The sequence below is a fragment of the Coregonus lavaretus genome (assembly GCF_964263955.1).
Source record: "Coregonus lavaretus genome assembly, chromosome: 11".
Classification (NCBI taxonomy): domain Eukaryota; kingdom Metazoa; phylum Chordata; class Actinopteri; order Salmoniformes; family Salmonidae; genus Coregonus; species Coregonus lavaretus.
In genome coordinates, this window is record NC_139998.1 from 10725560 (window position 1) to 10749738 (window position 24179).

Here is a 24179-nt window from a genome sequence, read left to right on the forward strand (position 1 = left end):
AGGCTAAGGGTTAGGGTTAGGGTTAGGGGTTAAGGTTAGGGTTAAGTTTAGGAGTTAGGTTATAGGGTTAAGGTTAGGGTTAGGTGAAGGGTTAGCTAAAAGGGTTAAGGTTAGGGGAAGGGTTACCTAACATGCTAAGTAGTTGCAATGTAGCTAAAAAGTCGTAAGTTGTTGAAAAGTTGCTAATTAGCTAAAATACTAAAGTTGTCCGTGATGAGATTCAAACTCACAACCTTTGGGTTGCTAGATGATCGCTTTATACACCCATCCATCTACCCACCCCGACCATCCACCATCCTTTCGTTTTTTTGCCAAGTAACCATCTGTCTTCCAGTGCATTCGGAAAGTATTCAGACCCATTGACTTTTATCACATTTTGTTACGTTAAAGCCTTATTCTAAAATGGACAAAAAATTAATCCCCCCTCATCAATCTACATACAATACCCCATAATGACAAAGCAAAAACTGATTTTTAGACATTTTTGCAAAGGTATAAAAAAAGATATACTGAAATATCACATTTACATATGTATTCAGACCCTTTACTCAGTACTTTCTTAAAGCATGTTTGGCAGTGATTACAGCCTCGAGTCTTCTTGGGTATGACGCTACAAGCTTGGCACACCTGTGTTTGGGGAGTTTCTCCCATTCTTCTCTGCAGATCCTCTCAAGCTCTGTCAGGTTGGATGGGGAGCATCGCTGCACAGCTATTTTCAGGTCTCTCCAGGGATGTTCGATAGGGTTCAAGTACGGGCTCTGGCTGGGCCACTCAAGGACATTCAACTCTTGCGTTGTCTTGGCTGTGTGCTTAGGGTTGGTGTCCTGTTGGAAGGTGAACCTTCGCCCCAAGTTTGAGGTCCTGAGCGCTCTGGAGCAGGTTTTCATCAAGGATCTCTCAGAACTTTGCTCTGTTCATCTTTCCATCGATCCTGACTAGTCTCCCAGTCCCTGACACTGAAAAACATCCCCACAGCATGATGCTGCCACCACCATGCTTCACCGTAGGGATGGTGCCAGGTTTCCTCCAGACGTGACGCTTGGCATTCAGGCCAAAGAGTTCAATCTTGGTTTCATCAGACCAGATCATCTTGTTTCTCATGGTCTCAGACTCCTTTAGGTGCCTTTTGGCAAACTCCAAGCGGGCTGTCATGTGCCTTTTACTGAGGAGTGACTTCCGTCTGGCCACACTACCATAAAGGCCTGATTGGTGGAGTGCTGCAGAGAGTCTCATAGCAAAGGGTCTGATACTTATGTAAATAGAGTATTTCTGTTTTTGCTTTGTCATTATGGGGTATTGTGTGTAGATTGATGAGGGAAAATAAATATTGAATCCATTTTCGAATAAGGCTGTAACGTAACAAAATGTGGAAAAAGGGAAGGGGTCTGAATACTTTGCGAATGCAATGTATGTAACTATACCAAAACGTAACATATCATGTGGTCCTCTGTAGCTCAGCTGGTAGAGCACGGCGCTTGTAACGCCAGGGTAGTGAGTTCGAACGGCGGGACCATCCATACACAAAAGTGTATGCACGCATGACTGTAAGTCATTTGGATAAAGCGTCTGCTAAATGGCATATTATTATTATTATATCATACTAAAAGGAGTGAATCGGATATTCTTACAGAATAATACGAAGTTCTCTGAGACCAGGTTGCATCGGCAGCCTGTTCCAAAAGGAACGCGATCAACTTTCACTCGCTGCCAAACACGCCTACCCGGGACAGATTAATCGAATCCCCTCAATGCAATGAACGGGACGGCCGTGCTCGAAGAAGTGGTGGCAGAGTAAAATCGATCAGCTCTCGGTTTTGTTTCTAAAGATTGGTGTCAGCGTAAAGTCAGTCCAAGTTTTTGGTGTTTATTTGCAAGTTACGGTGGGACTCAAACAACATAGTAGGAGAACTGAAAATGGAGGTAGAAAAGGAAATAAAGAAGGTAAGTCTTCATGCTTCCAGATAAGACATGGCAACACCCTAAAAGGTGTATCCTACCAGGTAGCAAAGTCAGCAAGGAAGGTGCCTGCCTAGTCCTGTCAATGTGTAGCCAGCTACATTACTAGCTACAGAATGCTTTTGTTACTTTAAAAATTAGATTAGTATGAGCAATGTAGCTATAGAACCTTGCACGTCTTTCTTTGCGTTAGTTATGAAATACAAAAATAACAAACCCGGGGTTGTCTTAATATGCATTGACATTATTCGCTTCGTTGGTACAATATTTTTTTCACAATATTTTCATGTTTGAAGGTGGGAGGACGGACGTTCCGTCCTGTCTCACACTAGTGATGGGTCGTTCGCGAACGAACGGCTCTTTTTGAACGGATCTTTTTGGTGAACGTTGGGAACTGAATCATATCGGTGAAAGAGCCGTTCATTTGGCTATTTTGCATACTGCTACTACTGCTTTTTGAGTTTAAAACAACGATTATCTGCAGATAAATTAAAAACTAATTCTTTAAGAGTGTGAATCTTCACTGCAGAAATAATAATTAGTGGGGAGAGCACCTACATTCTGTTCCACGCTAATTTTTGCAGTGCTTAAAAATAAACATACTTAGTTTTTTGCAGGTGATCTAATAATTTGGCCAGGTAAACATTTATTTAAACACGCATTTCACGATCTGACACAATGGAGCCTATTTTTTGGGCTTTACATTGGAGATTGGTTCAAGGTGGTTCTAAAAATCATGGTTCTAGGTACATTTTTAAGCATTTTGAAGGAAGAGCCGTTTGGGAGCCAAATGAGCCGGCTCTTTTAAGTGAACGGAGCCAAATGTGCCTGCTCAACAAAAAGACTCGGAATGCCCATCACTATCTTCCAGCACTCAGCAGCAATACCACAATCTCCATGAGCTGCCTGCTGCAGCAGAGAACAAATGCAGCATATTTTTTACACAAAAGAAAGCATCATCCACACACTGATTGAGTCACTCGCATCATCATTTAAATAACACAACTACGATAATTGTCATTAAGTCAAACAGACAAAAACTCAAGGGGATACATTTCTGCTGTCAAGTCTGGTGGCAGCGAAAGTGGGTAGGGTGGGGCTTTATAATTCCAGACAGCCTTTGTCTGTCAGCTGTCATCAAGGTCCAAGCTCTTTCACAAAGGGATTGCACCTTGGTTAGTGCAATCAAGGTTCCTTGGGATGTCCCTTACCTTAACCCCTAACCTTAAACCTTACCTTAACCCTTACCTAACCTTAACCTTAACGGTTTTAAATTCCAACTTCAATCGGGTGACCGTTAGTGGTGCCTGGAGAAGTGGGTATACTCACATTTTGCCCAACATTTCCCAAATAGCCCGCCCGGCGAAGGAAAGTCACCCTGTGTGAAAAATTCTATGAAATAGAGTGACATACACTTTGAATGACCTAAAATGATAAATCTCATATTGGTCTTTCACAGTCAGGTCAGCCCAAGCTGTACTGCAAGTTGTACTGTGCAAGTAGGCTAATAGTAGGCCTACTATTGAAAGATAAATGAACTCGTCAACTGAGTCAGAAATTCACAGGTTTTCGCTCTCAAACGAACACTTTTTTAATAGAAAAACAACAAAATTGGATGTTCTAAGTCCACAACAATGCTTAAACCACATCAGGAGACCACTTTTGAGGTCTTGGAAAAATCTATGGAATATAGATTTTTGAGTGTACTTACCCTTTAATTCAACTGAGCAGGCACCTAGCACTGTTGTTTGGTCAGCAGTATTTCTGTAGTGCAAATTTGATGGAGTTTGCTAAACAAATGGCCACTAGATTGATGCAAATAATCATGATATCATTCTGCCAGGTAGGCATAAGCTACTTTGTAGCTAGTTGGGGAAAGCTTTTCCATCTAGGCTACTAGAAGACTGATAGGCCTATCATTAGCATCACTATATATTTTCCTGTTCCTTAATTGTTTTAATCCTGGATATTTTATTTCATATTATGAGTCATGGCTTACCTTGCTGCAAAGTAGCCTATAGACAAAATCCCACCAGGAAAATGTGGAGGCAATTAATTACTTCCTCGTGCACTTTCCTGTTCTATTGGTTTTCAAATAAACTTTCTTTCATTGTCTAGCAGCCAAAGGCATTATTCTAGTCATATTAGCAATCAATGATAGTTGTTGCATCTTTAGATTTCCCTTTTTCGAAATTTAGAACGGATATTTCCATCTCTGTCCATGAAACCGCTTGCATGTGCAGTGCGCATTTTAGAACAGGGGATTCTTTTTTAAAAACATTTGCACATAGGCCTACTGCCGTGTGCACATTGCTGCACTTAAAATGTGAAGAAATAATAGTTTATCAACATTTTAAGCTAAACTTTCTGATCTGTTCCATCAACCTTATTAATGGATACAGTGTATAGCTCCACTACACTACTTTGATACGCATCGTAGGGATTAAGAAGTGAGTATACGCAATGCCCACAAAAAAAAGTGGGTATATGGCATATACCTGTGTATACCCTCCACTACACCACTGGTGACAGGTGAATCTCATTGACACTTTTCCATTGCGCCCCTCGCGTGTTCGTCAAGTGAAAGACCCGCAGTAATGGCTTTCACTTTCAGTAGATTACCCGCATGAAGCCGCTGAAATTACTAGATCACTAATCATCAATGAGGCCCCGATAGTTGTGTCAAGCTGCAAATGATCTTGGACCAAAGGAAACGGTTGTGTTTTGATTGTCTATGCTCGATTACATTAAATATAAGATTCCTTCAATATAACAATCGAGTTAATACATTCTGAAAGCATGAACAAGTGCTCAAGATTTAGAGCCATTGCTCATTAGATCATATTTAGCTTGAAATTCACTGTTTTTCTGGACAGTGAGGCTACTTTGTCCTTGAACTATTCACTTGTGTTTCCCTTATGTATAGACTACTGTTATAATATTATTATAGGCTACTATTATACACTATTTGTCAATGTACTAAAGTAGGCCTTCATTGACAAACCTCTACTTATACATTACATGGACGGACAAAGCTATAGGCTACTGTGACACAGTACCATGGTTGCAGTACGTACTGGCTGCTGTTTGTCATTGGTGTGGCTTGAGCATGTGACTCATCACGGCAAGTGACTCATGGCAATGTGTCATTGTCATTGCTAGTTTTAAACGTTATACTCATAGCCTAAGTGCTTTAGTGAAGACTGAACAGTAGGTCCACACTTTGATACAGTGATCAATATCTCACTAATAGGCTTCTGGGAAGTCTCCAACACTGACTCAACCCACCCAAAAATGGCAAGGATTCTATGGTGTTCCCAAGTGGTTTAAGGAAACAATTCATAAATATTTATATTTTCAGAAGTGATGAACTCTCAGCTGGATATTCTGTTGAACACAGAAACAATGAGTTGGACACTTTGGAGAGACTCATGGCTGGCTCAGACCAATATCTAGACCAAAGCCGCTACATTGTAGACCATCTCTGGCTATTCTCCGCTTTCGTTATAAACCTAGACAGATATAGTTTGAGACATGTCTATTGTTGATAAGTGGAGAAAAGGGGGTTGATATGTAACGTAAATATTATTAACGGAGTCATGCTCTTAAAAGCTCTAGTCTGGCTTTAGCTTAGCATTCCTCCGTGTACAGGCCGGCTACACATTGGGCTTCTCCAAACAGCAGTGTGTGCTGGAGTCCTAAGGGGCTTTCAGCATCGTGGAATACTTGACCATATAAGGGTGCAGACAGCCTTGACGGGGCAAGACGGACAACACTGGTGTTTGAAGTCCGTCTGAGAAGTGACGTCGGACTGAATGATGCGAATGTGAGGGAGGAAAGAGTGCTACAATATGGGCTGTGACTACAAACTCTGGAATTAGCCTTAGTATGCATCCCAAATGGCACTCTATTCCCTATGGGCCCTGGTCAAAAGTATTACAATATATAGGGAGTATGGTGGCATTTGAGACGCAGACCTAGTCTAGTGAGTCTGGTTTGATTCGAAAAGGTGGCAACACAGAACTTTAGAGCTGCTTTTATATTTGACCAAAATAGGCACTGAAGTAAAGGAATCAGAAGAAGAGAATGCATGCAAATGGTTGAGAAAAGTAGGCTTAAGCGTCAAATCTGGAATATATCTGAGGGGGAGATTAGTGGATTAGGGATTAATGGGACATCCAATTCTGTATTTGAGTTTAGTAAGATTATGTTTTCCTAGCACATCTCTGTTAGGCATGTTTATACCCAAATGTCAAGCTATACAGTAATGCCAGGTGTACACTACACGACTTTCAAAATCCTAACATTTCTGAGCCTCTCACATTAAACAACCGTCTTTCCTGTAGTATTTTATCTTGCCAATGTAGTGGTACGCACACTAAACGATGTGGCACAGACGGGGTGTCACACACTACAGGATTCTTCACTTGGTTGTGAGGATTCTCCATACCACCATGCTGTCTCGCCAAAACAATGATGTGATTAGATTCTTAACGTAGCTAGAACAAAGAAGCCTCAGAGACGTTTTCAGTCAATCATTCACACCTGCCATACAGAGTTGAAATATCTAGCCAACATTTTTTATCGAATAACATTGCTTGTGAAATTCAGAGCTGTAATGCTTTGACACTTTGGCTTTGGTTAAAGGCAAGTACAAACGCATACTGGTAGTAGCTCGAGTGTCTACACATTCTGGGTGATGCGAAACGACGTCATCATCTCACTGGCTTCTTCTCTGACGAGCTCTCATTAGCTATTGCTGATCACCTTTCTCAAAACGTATCATTGCACATCTCACACTACAAGATCATTGCAGATTTTGTGTCAATAAAATCAAACATGTTTGAAAATATTGGGATGTCTGGGTCTGCTCAAAGACGGGATCTGTAGATTGCATCGCTGACCCGCTCAGATTAAATAAGTGTCGGTGACGGCCACACACCCTGAAGCAATTGCATGGGGATTTTGTCTCCAATCTCAAAAACTTGTTTGGGACAGCTAAATGGGGGCCAAAATTGTGTAGTGTACACCCGGCAAAAAACAGAACATTGTAGATTCTGCTAACTAGGGAATTTGAAGAGGCCACTCCAAAACAACTAGGCCTAAGTAAGTATTGACTCCACCATATGAACTACAGTAAATACACTACAGGTCCAAAAGTATGCAGACACCTGCTTGTTGAACATCTCATTCCAAAATCATGGGCATTAATATGGAGTTGGTCCCCGCTTTGCTGCTATAATAGTCTCCACTCTTCTGGGAAGGCTTTCCACTAGATGTTGGAACATTGCTTTGGGGACTTGCTTCCATTTAGCCACAAGGGCATTATTGAGGTTGGGCACTGATGTTGGGCGATAAGGCCTGGCTCGCAGTTGGCATTCCAATTCATCCCAAAGGTGTTCGATGGGGTTGAGGTCAGGGCTCTGTGCAGGCCAGGCATTGCGGATGGTGAACATAGGTTTGTGTGCGGCTGCTCGGCCATATTAACCCATTTCATGAAGCTCCTGACGAACAGTTCTTGTGCTGACGTTGCTTCCAGAGGCAGTTTGGAACTCGGTAGTGAGTGTTGCAACCGATGACATACGGTTTTTACGCGCTACGCGCTTTAGCACTCTGCCGTGAGCTTGAGTGGCCTACCACTTCGTGGCTGAGCCGTTGTTGCTCCTAGACGTTTCCACTTCACAATAACAGCACTTACAGTTGACCGGGGCAGCTCTAGCAGGGCAGAAATTTGACGAACTGACTTGTTGGAAAGGTGGCATCCTATGACGGTGCCACGTTGAAAGTCATTTAGCTCTTCAGTACGGGCCATTCTACTGCCAATGTTTGTCTATGGAGATTGCTTGGCTGTGTGCTCGATTTATACACCTGTCAGCAATGGGTGTGGCTGAAATAGCCAAATCCACTAATTTGAAGGATACTTTTGTATATATAGTTTATCAAGTCCTGGCCTGAAACTCCCTACTGTATGAAATCATTTCTCGAGACAGGTAAAGTATGTTAATCTCATTCATGTGCTATGTCTGTTGGCAGATGAGCCTGGGCCACGAGATTGGTGCTGGAGCCGCGTGCCTGAAATGCAAGGACAAATGCGAGGGGTTCGAGCTGCACTTCTGGAGGTTTGTACTGCTCTCTGCTCTGTTGACCCAGCATGGTCAGAAAAGGAGGAAAGTAAGTTTGAAAAAACTAGTTTTTACATGTGCACCGGATCAGTTTACATGCAAAAACATGTTTTTTCTATCCGGTGCACATGCAAAAACATATATTTTCTTACTTTTCATTTATTGAATTCAATATGAACCAGACCCAGTGTGGCCAACAACAGTGCTTGTTTTCTCTTTGCTTCACAACAGGGAAAGCCACAGCCCCCCAAAGCATGTAGCACCTGATTCTTGTTGTGTTTAGTACAGTTTCCAGTCCTCTGTAGAACTAAAGGGGCCTACATTCCTTAGACTTCCTGTCTGATTCCCTGACTTACAATGCAGTCATTATCTGGACCAATGACTCATGAAAATAGATGTGTGTCCCACTGTTCCCTCACGCCAATTAAGCCAGCATTCCTTTTTCCCGCGTACCCAGACAATTATCCACACCCGGCTAGCTTTCTGGAAGACATCACAACAGGTGCCCTTTTGCCTACTGCAGTGGCCGGTCAATATGGCAACACCTAACCGCCACAATGACACACAGCCCACTGGGTACAAACTGGTTGAATCAACGTTGTTTCAACGTAATTTGTCACACATTGTGATGTGAAATCTACGTGGAAAATACATTGGATTTGCAAAAACAGTAGTTTTGAGGGTGAAATTTCAACCACAGGATTATGTCATTATTGTAACCCATTTTCAACATAGACAAACCTTGTATACAGTGGGGGAAAAAAGTATTTAGTCAGCCACAAATTGTGCAAGTTCTCCCACTTAAAAAGATGAGAGAGGCCTGTAATTTTCATCATAGGTACACGTCAACTATGACAGACAAAATGAGATTTTTTTCCCCAGAAAATCACATTGTAGGATTTTTAATGAATATATTTGCAAATTATGGTGGAAAATAAGTATTTGGTCACCTACAAACAAGCAAGATTTCTGGCTCTCACAGACCTGTAACTTCTTCTTTAAGAGGCTCCTCTGTCCTCCACTCGTTACCTGTATTAATGGCACCTGTTTGAACTTGTTATCAGTATAAAAGACACCTGTCCACAACCTCAAACAGTCACACTCCAAACTCCACTATGGCCAAGACCAAAGAGCTGTCAAAGGACACCAGAAACAAAATTGGAGACCTGCACCAGGCTGGGAAGACTGAATCTGCAATAGGTAAGCAGCTTGGTTTGAAGAAATCAACTGTGGGAGCAATTATTAGGAAATGGAAGACATACAAGACCACTGATAATCTCCCTCGATCTGGGGCTCCACGCAAGATCTCACCCCGTGCGGTCAAAATGATCACAAGAACGGTGAGCAAAAATCCCAGAACCACACGGGGGGACCTAGTGAATGACCTGCAGAGAGCTGGGACCAAAGTAACAAAGCCTACCATCAGTAACACACTACGCCGCCAGGGACTCAAATCCTGCAGTGCCAGACGTGTCCCCCTGCTTAAGCCAGTACATGTCCAGCCCCGTCTGAAGTTTGCTAGAGTGCATTTGGATGATCCAGAAGAGGATTGGGAGAATGTCATATGGTCAGATGAAACCAAAATATAACTTTTTGGTTAAAACTCAACTCGTCGTGTTTGGAGGACAAAGAATGCTGAGTTGCATCCAAAGAACACCATACCTACTGTGAAGCATGGGGGTGGAAACATCATGCTTTGGGGCAGTTTTTCTGCAAAGGGACCAGGACGACTGATCCGTGTAAAGGAAAGAATGAATGGGGCCATGTATCGTGAGATTTTGAGTGAAAACCTCCTTCCATCAGCAAGGGCATTGAAGATGAAACGTGGCTGGGTCTTTCAGCATGACAATGATCCCAAACACACCACCCGGGCAACGAAGGAGTGGCTTCGTAAGAAGCATTTCAAGGTCCTGGAGTGGCCTAGCCAGTCTCCAGATCTCAACCCCATAGAAAATCTTTGGAGGGAGTTGAAAGTCCGTGTTACCCAGCGACAGCCCCAAAACATCCCTGCTCTAGAGGAGATCTGCATGGAGGAATGGGCCAAAATACCAGCAACAGTGTGTGAAAACCTTGTGAAGACTTAAAGAAAACGTTTGACCTGTGTCATTGCCAACAAAGGGTATATAACAAAGTATTGAGAAACTTTTGTTATTGACCAAATACTTATTTTCCACCATAATTTGCAAATCAATTCATAAAAAATCCTACAATGTGATTTTCTGGATTTTTTTATCTAATTTTGTCTGTCATAGTTGACGTGCACCTATGATGAAAATTACAGGCCTCTCTCATATTTTTAAGTGGGAGAACTTGCACAATTGGTGGCTGACTAAATACTTTTTTCTCCCACTGTAAAATATGTTGTATTTGTACCTTTGAAACAACATCAGATCTTCAACGTTATATCCACTATCAGAAAAAAAGCATAGGCTGGCTAGCATCTTCTACAGTTATCCATTTGGTCTCCCATCCAGGGTTTTAAAAAGCCCAGCCCTGCTTAGTTTTGATATTTATCACTGACTACTTCCGAATGTGCTATCGTGAGAGTGATTGAGAGTTATCTTAATAAATAAATAGATTCACTGTTGCTATTAAAGTCATTCCAAATGATAGGTTTAACAGAGCAAATTAAATGTAACCTTTTGTAATGTAAAGCTTTATAAATCATATATCATCAATTATGATATTTAGGCCTATATACAAGTATTTGATCCCCTGCTGATTTTGTACGTTTGCCCACTGACAAAGAAATGATCAGTCTATAATTTTAATGGTAGGTTTATTTGAACAGTGAGAGACAGAATAACAACAACAAATTTCAGAAAAACGCATGTCAAAAATGTTATAAATTGATTTACATTTTAATGAGGGAAATAAGTATTTGACCCCCTCTCAATCAGAAAGATTTTGGGCTCCCAGGTGTCTTTTATACAGGTAACGAGCTGAGATTAGGAGCACACTCTTAAAGGGAGTGCTCCTAATCTCAGTTTGTTACCTGTATAAAAGACACCTGTCCACAGAAGCAATCAATCAATCAGGTTCCAAACTCTCCACCATGGCCAAGACCAAAGAGCTCTACAAAGATGTCAGGGACAAGATTGTAGACCTACACAAGGCTGGAATGGGCTACAAGACCATCGCCAAGCAGCTTGGTGAGAAGGTGACAACAGTTGGTCTGATTATTCGCAAATGGAAGAAACACAAAATAACTGTCAATCTCCCTCTGCCTGGGGCTCCATGCAAGATCTCACCTCGTGGAGTTGCAATGATCATGAGAACGGTGAGGAATCAGCCCAGAACTACACGGGAGGATCTTGTCAATGATCTCAAGGCAGCTGGGACCATAGTCACCAAGAAAACAATTGGTAACACACTATGCCGTGAAGGACTGAAATCCTGCAGCGCCCACAAGGTCCCCCTGCTCAAGAAAGCACATATACAGGCCCGTCTGAAGTTTGCCAATGAACATCTGAATGATTCAGAGGAGAACTGGGTGAAAGTGTTGTGGTCAGATGAGACCAAAATCGAGCTCTTTGGCATCAACTCAACTCGCCGTGTTTGGAGGAGGAGGAATGCTGACTATGACCCCAAGAACACCATCCCCACCGTCAAACATGGAGGTGGAAACATTATGCTTTGGGGATCTTTTTATGCTAAGGGGACAGGACAACCTCACCGCATCAAAGGGACGATGGACGGGGCCATGTACCGTCAAATCTTGGGTGAGAACGTCCTTCCCTCAGCCAGGGCATTGAAAATGGGTCGTGGATGGGTATTCCAGCATGGCATTTACCCAAAACACACGGCCAGGGCAACAAAGGAGTGGCTCAAGAAGAAGCACATGAAGGTCCTGGAGTGGCCTAGCCAGTCTCCAGACCTTAATCCCATAGAAAATCTGTGGAGGGAGCCGAAGGTTCGAGTTGCCAAACGTCAGCCTCGAAACCTTAATGACTTGGAGAAGATCTGCAAAGAGGAGTGGGACAAAATGCCTCCTGAGATGAGTGCAAACCTGGTGGCCAACGACAAGAAACGTCTGACCTCTGTGATTGCCAACAAGGGTTTTGCCACCAAGTACTAAGTCATGTTTTGCAGAGGGGTCAAATATTTATTACCCTCATTAAAATGCAAATCAAATTATAACATTACTGACATGCGTTTTTCTGGATTTTTTTGTTGTTATTCTGTCTCTCACTGTTTAAATAAACCTACCATTAAAATTATAGACTGATCATTTCTTTGTCAGTGGGCAAACGTATGTCACGATCGTTTAAAGACTGGTCGAACCAAGGCGCAGCGTGATAAGCGTACATGTTTATTAAACGAATAAACACACGACAAAACAACAAACAAACGATACGTGAAGTCTTAAGGTACACACAACAAACCTATACGGAACATACACACCCTGACTCAACAAATAAACGTCCCCTGAGTCAGGGCGTGACAGTACCCCCCCCCCCCCAAAGGTGCGGACTCCGACCGCGCCACATAAACATAACAGGGTAGGGGCCGGGTGGGCATTCCGCCTCGGAGGCGGATCCGGCTCCGGGCGTGACCACCACTTTCTCTCCACCTCCCTGTTGCGCCCCTGGTTTGGTCTGGACCTCGGCGTGCTGCTTCCCCTCTCCTTCCTCCCACGAAGTACCAAGCCCTGTCTGGACCCTGGTGTGGGAGACCCCGAACCTGGAGAGGGGCTGACGTCTGGGTCTGGACTGGAACCGCTGACTGGAGCTGGACCCGACGACGGTGGATCGAACTGCACAGGCTCCGGACTGGAGCTGCTGACCGGAGCTGGACTGGGCACCGGTGGAGCGGATTGCTCTGGCTCCGGAGTGGAGCAGCTAACTGGAGCTGGATCAGGCACCGGTGGAGCGGACTGCTCTGGCTCCGGAGTGGAGCAGCTGACCGGTGCCGGACCAGGCACCGGTGGGACAGGCACAGGCCGTGCCGGACTGGACACACGCACCACTGGTTTGGTGCGAGGAGCAGGAACAGGCCGGACCGGGCTGGCGATGCGCACCACTGGCTTGGTGCGAGGGGCAGGAACAGGCCGGGCCGGGCTGGCGACGCGCACCACTGGCTTGGTGCGAGGGGCAGGAACAGGCCGGACCGGGCTGGCGACGCGCACCACTGGCTTGGTGCGAGGGACAGGAACAGGCCGGACCGGGCTGGAGACGCGCACCACTGGCTTGGTGCGGGGAGCAGGAACGGGCCGGGCCGGACTGGGAACACGCACCACTGGTTTGGTGCGGGGAGCAGGAACGGGCCGGGCCGGACTGGGAACACGCACCACTGGCTTGGTGCGGGGAGCAGGAACGGGCCGTACCGGACTGTGGAGGCGGACTGGAGGTCTGGAGCGGAGAGCTGACACAACCCGTCCTGGCTGGATGCCTACTTCCACACAATATGTGTGAGGCATTAGCACAGGACGTACGGGGCTGTGCACGCGTACTGGCGATACATTACGTAGCACCGGCGCAGGATATACGGGACCGAGGAGGCGTACTGGAGGCCATGAGCGTTGAGCCGGAACACCCCGTCCTGGCTGAATGCCCATCTTCGCACGACACGTGCGTGGTGCCAGCACAGGACGTACAGGACTGTGCCGGAACACTCGCGGCACAGTACGTAGCTCCGCATAACACGGAGCCTGCCCAGTCACACGCTTCCTTGCATGAGTATGGGGAGTTGGCTCTGCTCTAACACTAGGCTCCGCCAACCACCCTTATAGCCCCCCCACAGAAAGATTTGACCGTGGTTCAACTGTAAATATCACAGATAGAAAGGAGCTTAGTTACCAATATCTTTGTTAATACGGCTTGTTAAATATTTTTTTAGTTTAGTTGATTTCAAATGTAATCTTCAAGTTAATAATTAGTATGTTGGATTCACGTCTCCATCTAAACCAAAAATCAATGATAAAGAATATGTCACGCCCTGGCTCTGGGGACTCTTATATGTTGAGCCAGGGTGTGGATTTTCTATGTTTTGTTTTCTATGTTTTTGTTTCTAGATCGTGTTGATCTATGTTGACCAGGGTGGTTCCCAATCAGAGACAGCTGTAGCTTGTTGTCTCTGATTGGGGACCATACTTACGCAGCCTGTTTTCACTAGTTTATTGTGGGATCTTGTTCCGTAAGGTTTTGTGTATAACCTAGGACTTCACGTATCATTTGGTTTATTGTTTTGGTTCGTGTTGTGTACACATTAAAGAATGTACGCTTATCACGCTGCGCCTTGGTCCGCTTCATCTGTCGACGATCGTGACAGAAGATCCCACCACCAGAGGACCAAGCAGCGTGCCCAGGAGGAGAAGTTGGCGATGTCCCAGGTGGGCGAATGGTGGTCATGGGAGGACATATTCGCGGGCAGAGGGCCATGGGCAAAAGTAAATGCCCAGGCAGGAGAGGAGAAACGGCGCCAACCGTGCCGACGACGGACACGCGAGAGGCAACCCCAAGAAATGTTTTGGGGGGGGGCACACGGCATGGACGACGGGGCTACTGGAGGCAGCTAAAGGACGAATCAGCGGACTAGGAGAGGAGGCCACCAGGTTTGGGGGGCTGGAAGGGTGGTTGGCGGAGCCTAGAGGTAGAGCAGAGCCAACTCCCCGTACTCAGGCTAGGCAGCGTGAGACTGGGCAGGTTCCGTGTTATGCGGAGCCACGTACTGTTCCGGTACAGTCCTGTACGTCCTGTGCTAGCACCACGCATGTGTCGTGCTGAGGTGGGCATGCAGCCAGGACGGAGTGTGCCGGCTCAGCGCTCGTGGCCTCCAGTACCCCTCCTCGGTCCCGGATATCCTGCGCCAGTGCCACGTGCTGTAGTGCCAGTACGAGTGCACAGCCCTGTACGTCCTGTGCTGATGCCTCACACAGATTGTGTGGAAATAGGCATTCAGCCAGGACGGGTTGTGTCAGCTCTCCGCTCCAGACCTCCAGTCCGTCTCCACAGTCCAGCCCGGCCTGTTCCTGTCCCTCGCACCAAACCAGTGGTGCGCGTCGCCAGCCCTGTCCGGCCTGTTCCTGTCCCTCGCACCAAACCAGTGGTGCGCGTCGCCAGCCCGTTCCGGCCCGTTCCTGCTCCCCGCACCAAGCCAGTGGTGTGCGTCGCCAGCCCGGTCCGGCCTGTTCCTGCTCCCCGCACCAAGCCAGTGGTGCGCGTCATCAGCCCGGTCCGGCCCGTTCCTGCTCCCCGCACCAAGCCAGTGGTGCGCGTCGTCAGCCCGGTCCGGCCCGTTCCTGCTCCCCGCACCAAGCCAGTGGTGCGCGTCGTCAGTCTGGCACGGTCCGTGCCTGTTCCAGACCAGACCAGGGGCGCAACGGGGGGGTAGAGAGAGAGTGGTGGTCACGCCCGGAGCCGGATCCGCCTCCGAGGCGGAATGCCCACCCGGCCCCTACCCTCTTGTGTTTGTGTGGCGCGGTCGCAGTCCGCGCATTTGGGGGGGGGGTACTGTCACGCCCTGGCTCTGCGGACTCTTATATGTTGAGCCAGGGTGTGGATTTTCTATGTTTTATTTTCTATGTTTTTGTTTCTAGATCGTGTTGATCTATGTTGGCCAGGGTGGTTCCCAATCAGAGACAGCTGTAGCTCGTTGTCTCTGATTGGGGACCATACTTAGGCAGCCTGTTTTCACTAGTTTATTGTGGGATCTTGTTCCGTAAGGTTTTGTGTATAACCTAGGACTTCACGTATCGTTTGGTTTATTGTTTTTGTTCGTGTTGTGTACGCATTAAAGAATGTACGCTTATCACGCTGCGCCTTGGTCCGCTTCATCTGTCGATGATCATGACAGAATAGGACTAGGCCTATATCAAATCAAATCAAAATCAAAATGCACTATACAATAATAGGCCTATGGTTCAAGCTCTGGTTGATTTACAATGTAATGATAGTTAGTGATATTGAATTGTGTTTTGTTGTCAACGCAACCAAATATCAACATTTGAAGGAGAGGTTACTTCTACTTGGATAGTTCCATCTGTGCCACTGATTTAGTCTGGCTTAAATTCCAGTTTGTCTACAAATTAATAACTGTAAAATAATAATACGAACTAATGTAACAGTATTTATTCAACCATAAAATGAGCAACACATCCATGGCCACATTTTGAGTTTACATCGGTCCCTGATTCAAATCTTTTAAAATAGACAGCATCAGTCTGCGGACCCCAAACCGATCCAAATGTAGCATTGGTCAGAAAATTGATTCAAACGTTACGAATCGGCGGTTCAATTTTTTTCTTCTTCTCATATTACTTTCTTTCTATCTTCCAAAAATACCAAATATTTTGTGACAACTGATGCGTCCTCTCCTTCAGTGTCAAACTAAGCATGTAACTGTGTTGACAGTCATTGATCTACAAAGCATTTTGCATGCCGAACAACCCCAGGGGATATCAGTAGCCTAGTCAAACTGCACAGCACCTTCAGCATTCAAACGCTAAAATGGCTTGAACGATATTAGGCTTTATTAGTTGAGTGGCAACCTATGTCATTTGCTAGGTTATTGTTGTCTACTGTATGCACTGTTGAAAATTGTGTTTTACCGGAATAAAAGTAAGCTACCGGAGACACAACTCTCAACTGGCTATAGGCTACCTGCTGAACAGGGCTTACAATAGATTTTATTTGGATTATTCAAGTTCACCATCAGCAATAGTTTTCCTTTATACAATCAGTGTACATGGTCATATTTAGATATACTGTAGATAGACATTGTTTTTCCATTGGAATTTGATTGTGCTTTTAGATTGTTGAAAGCATGGTGATAACACATTGGGAATTCAACAAACTTCTGTCTTTTTGAGTGTGTGAATAAGGGTTCAATTCTCATTGATCAACGTCTCAACCAAATATTACCTAGATTTCCACGTTAAAATGACGTGATGTGTCCATGGGTCTTCGGTCTTGGTCATGGTCAGACATGTCTGTGGCAATAAAAACGGAACTGGAAAGCTATTCTGTGTTATGGGGTGTCATTTATTTGTTTAGTACATTTTTGTTTGGGGGGGTTACAGGTACACTATCCATTTCAAATTATACATTTAAAAAACAAACCAAAAAAATAAACTGTAAGAAATACATACAGAGTTTAAAGCTGCAATATTTTTGATTATGGAAAATATATTCCACAGCTGTTTAATAGGTACAATGATTCTCGACACTATACTATGGCATTCTCTCAACCAGCTTAACCTGGAATGCTTTTCCAACTGCAGGAGTTCCCACATATGCTGAGCACTTGTTGGCTGATTTTCCTTCACTCTGCCGTCCGACTCATCCCAAACCATCTCAATTGGGTTGAGGTCGGGGGATTATTGAGGCCAGGTCATCTGATGCAGCACTCCATCACGCTCCTTCTTAGTAAAATAGCCCTTACACAGCCTGGAGGTGTGTTGGGTCATTGTCCTGTTGAAAAACAAATGATAGTCCCACTAAGCCCAAACCAGATGGGATGGTGTATCTGTCGATGTGCCCTTGAGCAAGGCACTTAACCCTAATTGCTCCTGTAAGTCGCTCTGGATAAGAGCGTCTGCTAAATGACAAAAAAATTTTTAAAAAATAAAGAAGGAAATCACTCAGGGATTTCACCATGAGGGCAATCGTGACTTTAAAACAGTTACAGAGTTGAATGGATGTGATAGGAGAAAACTGAGGATGGATCAACGACATTGTAGTTACTCCACAATACTAACCTAAATGACAGAGTGAAAAGAAGGAAGCCTGTACAGAATAAAAATATTACAAAACATGCATCCTGTTTGCAATAAAGCACTAACGTAAAAATAATATGGCAAAGAAATGTACTTTATGTCCTGAATACAATGTGTTACGTTTGGGGAAAATCCAACACAACACATCACTGAGTACCACTGTATGCATCATCTTATGGGTATGCTTGTCATCGGCAAGGACTAAGGATTTTTTTTGGCTAAAAATAAACGGAATACAGGCAATATCCTAGAGGAAAACCTTGTTCAGTCTGCTTTCCAACAGATACTGGGAAACAAATTCACCTTTCAGCAGGACAATAACCTAAAACACAAGGCCAAATATACACTGGAGTTGCTTACCAAGACGACATTGAATGTTCCTGTGTGGCCTAGTTACAGTTTTGACTTAAACCGTCTGGAAAATCTTTGGCTAGACTTGAAAATAGCTGTCTAGCAATGATCAACAATCAACTTGACAGAGCTTGAAGAATTTTTTTAATAATAATGTGAAAATATTGTACAATCCAGTTGTGCAAATCTCTTAGAGACTTACCCAGAAAGACCCACAGCTGTAATCGCTGCCAAAGTTGATTCTAACATGTATTGACTCAGGGGTGTGAATATTTATGTAAATGAGATATTTATGTGTTTCATTTTCAATAAATGTGCAAGAAATTCTAAAAACATGTGTTCACTTTAACATTATGGGGTATTGTGTGTAGATGGGTGAAAGAGAAAAAATCTATTTCATCCAGTTTTAACCTTTAAGAGATCGGTGTCCCGTATACGGGACTGTTGAGCTAAAGTGCGCTAATGTGATTAGCATGACTGTTGTAAGTAACAGCAAACTTTCCAGGACATAGACATGTCTTATATGGGCAGAAAGCTTACATTCTTGTTAATCTAACTGCACTGTCCAATTTACAGTAGCTATTACAGTGAAAAAATACCATGCTATTGTTTGAGGAGAGTGCACAACAACAAAAAGCGTATCACGGCAACTGGTTATCAGAGACCAACCCTTCTGCAAATGTCCCCCTTTTCAAACCACACACACGGACTTGTGACTGTCCCAAAAGTCATATATAATTCCCATTCCTTCTCTTCCATAACCACTGATCTGAAAAGACTTGTGTAAATTAGAGTGAAAACAATATGATAGAAACGTATCTATCAGTAGGGCCAGTAAAAAGCCTGGGCCTTTTACTTGCTTTACACTATAGGGCAGGGTTTCCCAAAATCGGTCCTCGGGACCTCAAGGGGTGCACGTTTTGGTATTTACCCTAGCACTACACAGCTCATTCAAATAATCAACTACTCATCAAGCTGTGTAGTGTTAGGGCAAAAACCAAAACCTGCACCCTTTGGGGTCCCGAGGACCGAGTTTGGGAAACGCTGCATAGAGCCTACTGTTTTTCCTGGTCAGATGATCATAAAGGAAACCTAGACATTTGAGAGTTCTTAGACACAACCAAAAATCTATTCTAACCTAACCCATTCCCTTTCCTTATTGACTTTCCCCTCCACAGAAAAATCTGCCGGAACTGTAAGTGTGGCCTGGCGGACCACGATGTTCAGATGAACTCTGAGGATAACAGGAAGGTTGGCAAGCTGTTTGAGGACACCAAGTACACGGGTCTCGTCGCCAAGCTCAAGACAGACAGCGTCCCCACATGCAAGGACAACCAGGTCACCTTCTCCATCTCCGCCAGCCCCATGTCAGCCACCACTGTACCAAACAGTCCCCACACTGTGCCAGCCAATGCTGGCTATGGTGCTGGGGCCAGGGCTGGGGCCGGAGCTGGGTCTGGTGCTAGGAATGGTGCTGGGGCTGGGGCTGGGGCCGGTTATGGGGCCAGTGCTGGGCCCGCTACCATGCCCAAACCAGGGGCAATCAGACCCAATGCTGTGTCAGCCAATGTCGTGCCAGTAAGGAAGGATGCCGTGCCCATGAAATCTGTCACCTACGAGTGGGCACCACCAGGGGTCAAACAGTATATGGTAAGGGTATAACTACTGTATCATATAATTAAAATACCTAGTAATCCCAAGAGTAGTAAAAACAGGTCTGAATCTGGTGCTGTTCCCTTTGCTTCTGGAAGGAATGGCATCATGCCAAGTCATCATAATGTTCTGTACAATGAAATATGATTGAATTAAAATCTTGAGGTCGCCATATAGTAGGCTTATGGGTCTGTAGTTGGTCTGGTTTAGTTCACTAATCAAGGCATTGGTGAATCGTAATGGAAGATATTGTCCTCTAGAGGTCGCCGACTTGAAGTTCTGTGCCACCAGTGCTCATGATCTCTTTGTATCCCTCAACAAGCAAATAAGTGTTAGGGAGAGGTTGTAAGATGTCCTCTCACAGCTGGTTGCCAGCTAGTCTGTTCCTTTCTGCCTCTTTATCTCTGTATCTCCATCCTTTTTGTATTCACTCTCTCACTCTGTTTGTGCCAATGACTATTCCTTCCTCTTTCCTTTTTATGTCCTCTCTGCCCCTCCTCTCATTGTTTTCTCTCTTCTCCTGTCTCTCTCCCTCTCTTCTCCTGTCTTCCCATCCCTTTCTTTTCTCCTCCCTTCACCTTAATAATGTCCTGATATCCTCTCGCTCTCCTCTCCACTTGGCCCTCATCAGGCGGTCCGCTACATTGAGCTCCTGCCCCCAGAGAGGCGTCCCATAGCGGGCACAGAGGGTGCAGCCTACCGCCGGCAACAGATGGCAATGCAGCTACCGGAGCATGACCAGGACCCGGCCAAGTGCCACGAGCTGACCCCCGCAGAGGTCAAAGAGATGCAGCAGTTCGTCCGCAAGTACAAGGACGAGGCCCTGGGAGTGGGAGACATCAAGCTGCCTGAGGAGATGATGATGGGACAGTGTCTGGGTCAAGAGAGAGGTCCAGGACAGAGAGCACCAGGGATGGGAGAAACAGTGATGGGAGAACCAGAGATGGGAGCACCAGGGATGGCAGAACACCAAGGGATGGCAAGAGCCCCAGGTCGTGGGTCAAGTATTGGCTATGGGTCTGCCCTGGCTGATGGCCCTAGGGCTGGAGTTAGGCCTGGGGCTGGGGGAGCCTTTGGGCCTGGCCGTCGGTCTAGACCCGGGGCTGGGGGTGCACTCGGGCCAGCAGGACCAGTTCAGCCTAGGATGGGGGCTAAGGGTTACCCTGGGGCAGGAAAGGGTGCACCAGAAGACATGGGTACTGCTGCAACTGCTACCGCTGGGGAAATGGGCACTCCGGGAGCCCCTGGAGCTTACCTGGCTGGGCCCTATGGACAGTACGTAAGTGAGAGTGAGTGAGTGAGTGAGTGAGTATTGTAATAGCACTGGATAGGTTTAATCAATGTGACACCCACCTAGGGCTGGACCGGTTTGGGTTTTTACGTTACCTTTCAATGTTTGGTTTGTTAAATAAGATGCGCAACTCTGGCGCGTGTAATGTCAGTTTTTATAGTTTACTCCATTTGTTACTTGCAAAATGTACTCCGATTTTTTTTTTTGGGGTTCAATGCATTTATTGCTTTGAAATGTCTTCCAGAAACATTTGTTTTTTTACATGGCATATACAGTGCATTCGGAAAGTATTCAAACCCCTTCACGTTTTCCACATTTTGTAACGTTACAGCTTTATTCTAAAATTGATTAAATTGTTTTTTTCCCTCATCAATCTACACACAATACCCTATAATGACAAATGTTTGCAAATGTGTTCAATACTAAGTATTCAGACCCTTTGCTATGAGACTCGAAATTGAGCTCAGGTGCACCCTGTTTCCATTGATCACCCTTGATGTTTCTACAACTTGATTGGAGTCCACCTGTGGTAAATTAAATTGATTGGACATGATTTGGAAAGGCACACACCTGTATACAGTGGGGGAAAAAAGTATTTAGTCAGCCACCAATTGTGCAAGTTCTCCCACTTAAAAAGATGAGAGAGGCCTGTAATTTTCATCATAGGTACACGTCAACTATGACAGACAAAATGAGAAAAATAAATCCAGAAAATCACATTGTAGGATTTTTAATGAATTTATTTGCAAATTATGGTGGAAAATAAGTATTTGGTCAATAACAAAAGTTTCTCAATACTTTGTTATATACCCTTTGTTGGCAATGACACAGGTCAAACGTTTTCTGTAAGTCTTCACAAGGTTTTCACACACTGTTTCTGGTATTTTGGCCCATTCCTCCATGCAGATCTCCTCTAAAGCAGTGATGTTTTGGGGCTGTCGCTGGGCAACACGGACATTCAACTCCCTCCAAAGATTTTCTATGGGGTTGAGATCTAGAGACTGGCTAGGCCACTCCAGGACCTTGAAATGCTTCTTACGAAGCCACTCCTTCGTTGCCCGGGCAGTGTGTTTGGGATCATTGTCATGCTGAAAGACCCAGCCACGTTTCATCTTCAATGCCCTTGCTGATGGAAGGAGGTTTTCACTCAAAATCTCACGATACATGGCCCCATTCATTCTTTCCTTTACACGGATCAGTCGTCCTGGTCCCTTTGCAGAAAAACAGCCCCAAAGCATGATGTTTCCACCCCCATGCTTCACAGTAGGTATGGTGTTATTTGGATGCAACTCAGCATTCTTTGTCCTCCAAACACGACGTGTTGAGTTTTTACCAAAAAGTTCTATTTTGGTTTCATCTGACCATATGACATTCTCCCAATCCTCTTCTGGATCATACAAATGCACTCTAGCAAACTTCAGACGGGCCTGGACATGTACTGGCTTAAGCAGGGGGACACGTCTGGCACTGCAGGATTTGAGTCCCTGGCGGCGTAGTGTGTTACTGATGGTAGGCTTTGGTACTTTGGTCCCAGCTCTCTGCAGGTCATTCACTAGGTCCCCCCGTGTGGTTCTGGGATTTTTGCTCACCGTTCTTGTGATCATTTTGACCCCACGGGGTGAGATCTTGCGTGGAGCCCCAGATCGAGGGAGATTATCAGTGGTCTTGTATGTCTTCCATCTCCTAATAATTGCTCCCACAGTTGATTTCTTCAAACCAAGCTGCTTACCTATTGCAGATTCAGTCTTCCCAGCCTGGTGCAGGTCTACAATTTTGTTTCTGGTGTCCTTTGACAGCTCTTTGGTCTTGGCCATAGTGAGGTTTGGAGTGTGACTGTTTGAGGTTGTGGACAGGTGTCTTTTATACTGATAACAAGTTCAAACAGGTGCCATTAATACAGGTAATGAGTGGAGGACAGAGGAGCCTCTTAAAGAATAAGTTACAGGTCTGTGAGAGCCAGACATCTTGCTTGTTTGTAGGTGACCAAATACTTATTTTCCACCATAATTTGCAAATAAATTCATAAAAAAATCCTACAATGTGATTTTATGGAGAAAAAAAATCTCAATTTGTCTGTCATAGTTGACGTGTACCTATGATGAAAATTACAGGCCTCTCTCATCTTTTTAAGTGGGAGAACTTGCACAATTGGTGGCTGACTAAATACTTTTTTCCCCCACTGTATATAAAGTCCCACAGTTGACAGTGCATGTCAGAGCAAAAACCAAGCCTTGAGGTCAAAGGAATTGTCCGTAGAGGTCCGAGACAGGATTGTGTTGAGGCACAGATCTGTGGAAGGCTACCAAAAATTGTCTACGGTGGCCTCTATCATTCTTAAATGGAAGAAGTTTAGAACCACCAAGACTCTTCCTAGAGCTGGCCGTCCAGCCAAACTGAGCAATCGGGGGAGAAGGGCCTTGGTTAGGGAGGTGACCAAGAACCCGATGGTCACTCTGACAGAGCTCCAGAGTTCCTCCGTGGAAATGGGAGAACCTTCCAGAAGGATAACCATCTGTGCAGCACTCCACCAATCAGGCCTATATTGTAGAGTGGCCAGACAGAAGCCACTTCTCAGTAAAAAGCACATGACAGCCCACTTGGAGTTTGCCAAAAGGCCCCTAAAGGACTCTCAGACCATGAGAAACAAGATTCTCTGGTCTGATGAAACCAAGATTGAACTCTTTGGCCTGAATGCCAAGCGTCACGTCTGGAGGAAACCTGGCAACACCCCTATGGTGAAGCATGGTGGTGGCAGCATCATGCTGTGGGGATGTTTTTCAGCAGCAGGGACTGGGAGACTAGTCAGAATCGAGGGAAAAATGAACAGAGCAAAGTACAGAGAGATCCTTGATGAAAACCTGCTCCAGAGTGCTCAGGACCTCAGACTGGGGCGAAGGTTCACCTTCCAACAGGACAACGACCCTAAGCACACAGCCAAGATAACGCAGGAGTGGCTTCGGGACAAGTCTCTGAATGTCCATGAGTGGCCCTGCCAGAGCCCGGACTTGAACCCGATCGAACATCTCTGGAGAGACCTAAAAATAGCTGTGCAGCGACGCTCCCCATCCAACCTGACAGAGATTGAGAGGAT

General features: G+C 45.2%; 1 protein-coding gene across 1 annotated transcript in view; it reads left to right on the forward strand.

Moving 5' to 3' along the window:
* The first annotated feature begins 1747 nt into the window (after window positions 1-1747).
* Window positions 1748-24179, forward strand: part of LOC311137695 (testin-like) — a 31967-nt gene continuing 9535 nt past the window's right edge. Inside the window, exons 1-4 of the mRNA XM_084172240.1 lie at window positions 1748-1941; window positions 7990-8075; window positions 19323-19794; window positions 20429-21076. Coding sequence (XP_084028366.1) covers window positions 1915-1941; window positions 7990-8075; window positions 19323-19794; window positions 20429-21076 — 1233 coding nt within the window. The 5' untranslated portion in view covers window positions 1748-1914. The remainder of the gene's footprint in view (window positions 1942-7989; window positions 8076-19322; window positions 19795-20428; window positions 21077-24179) is intronic.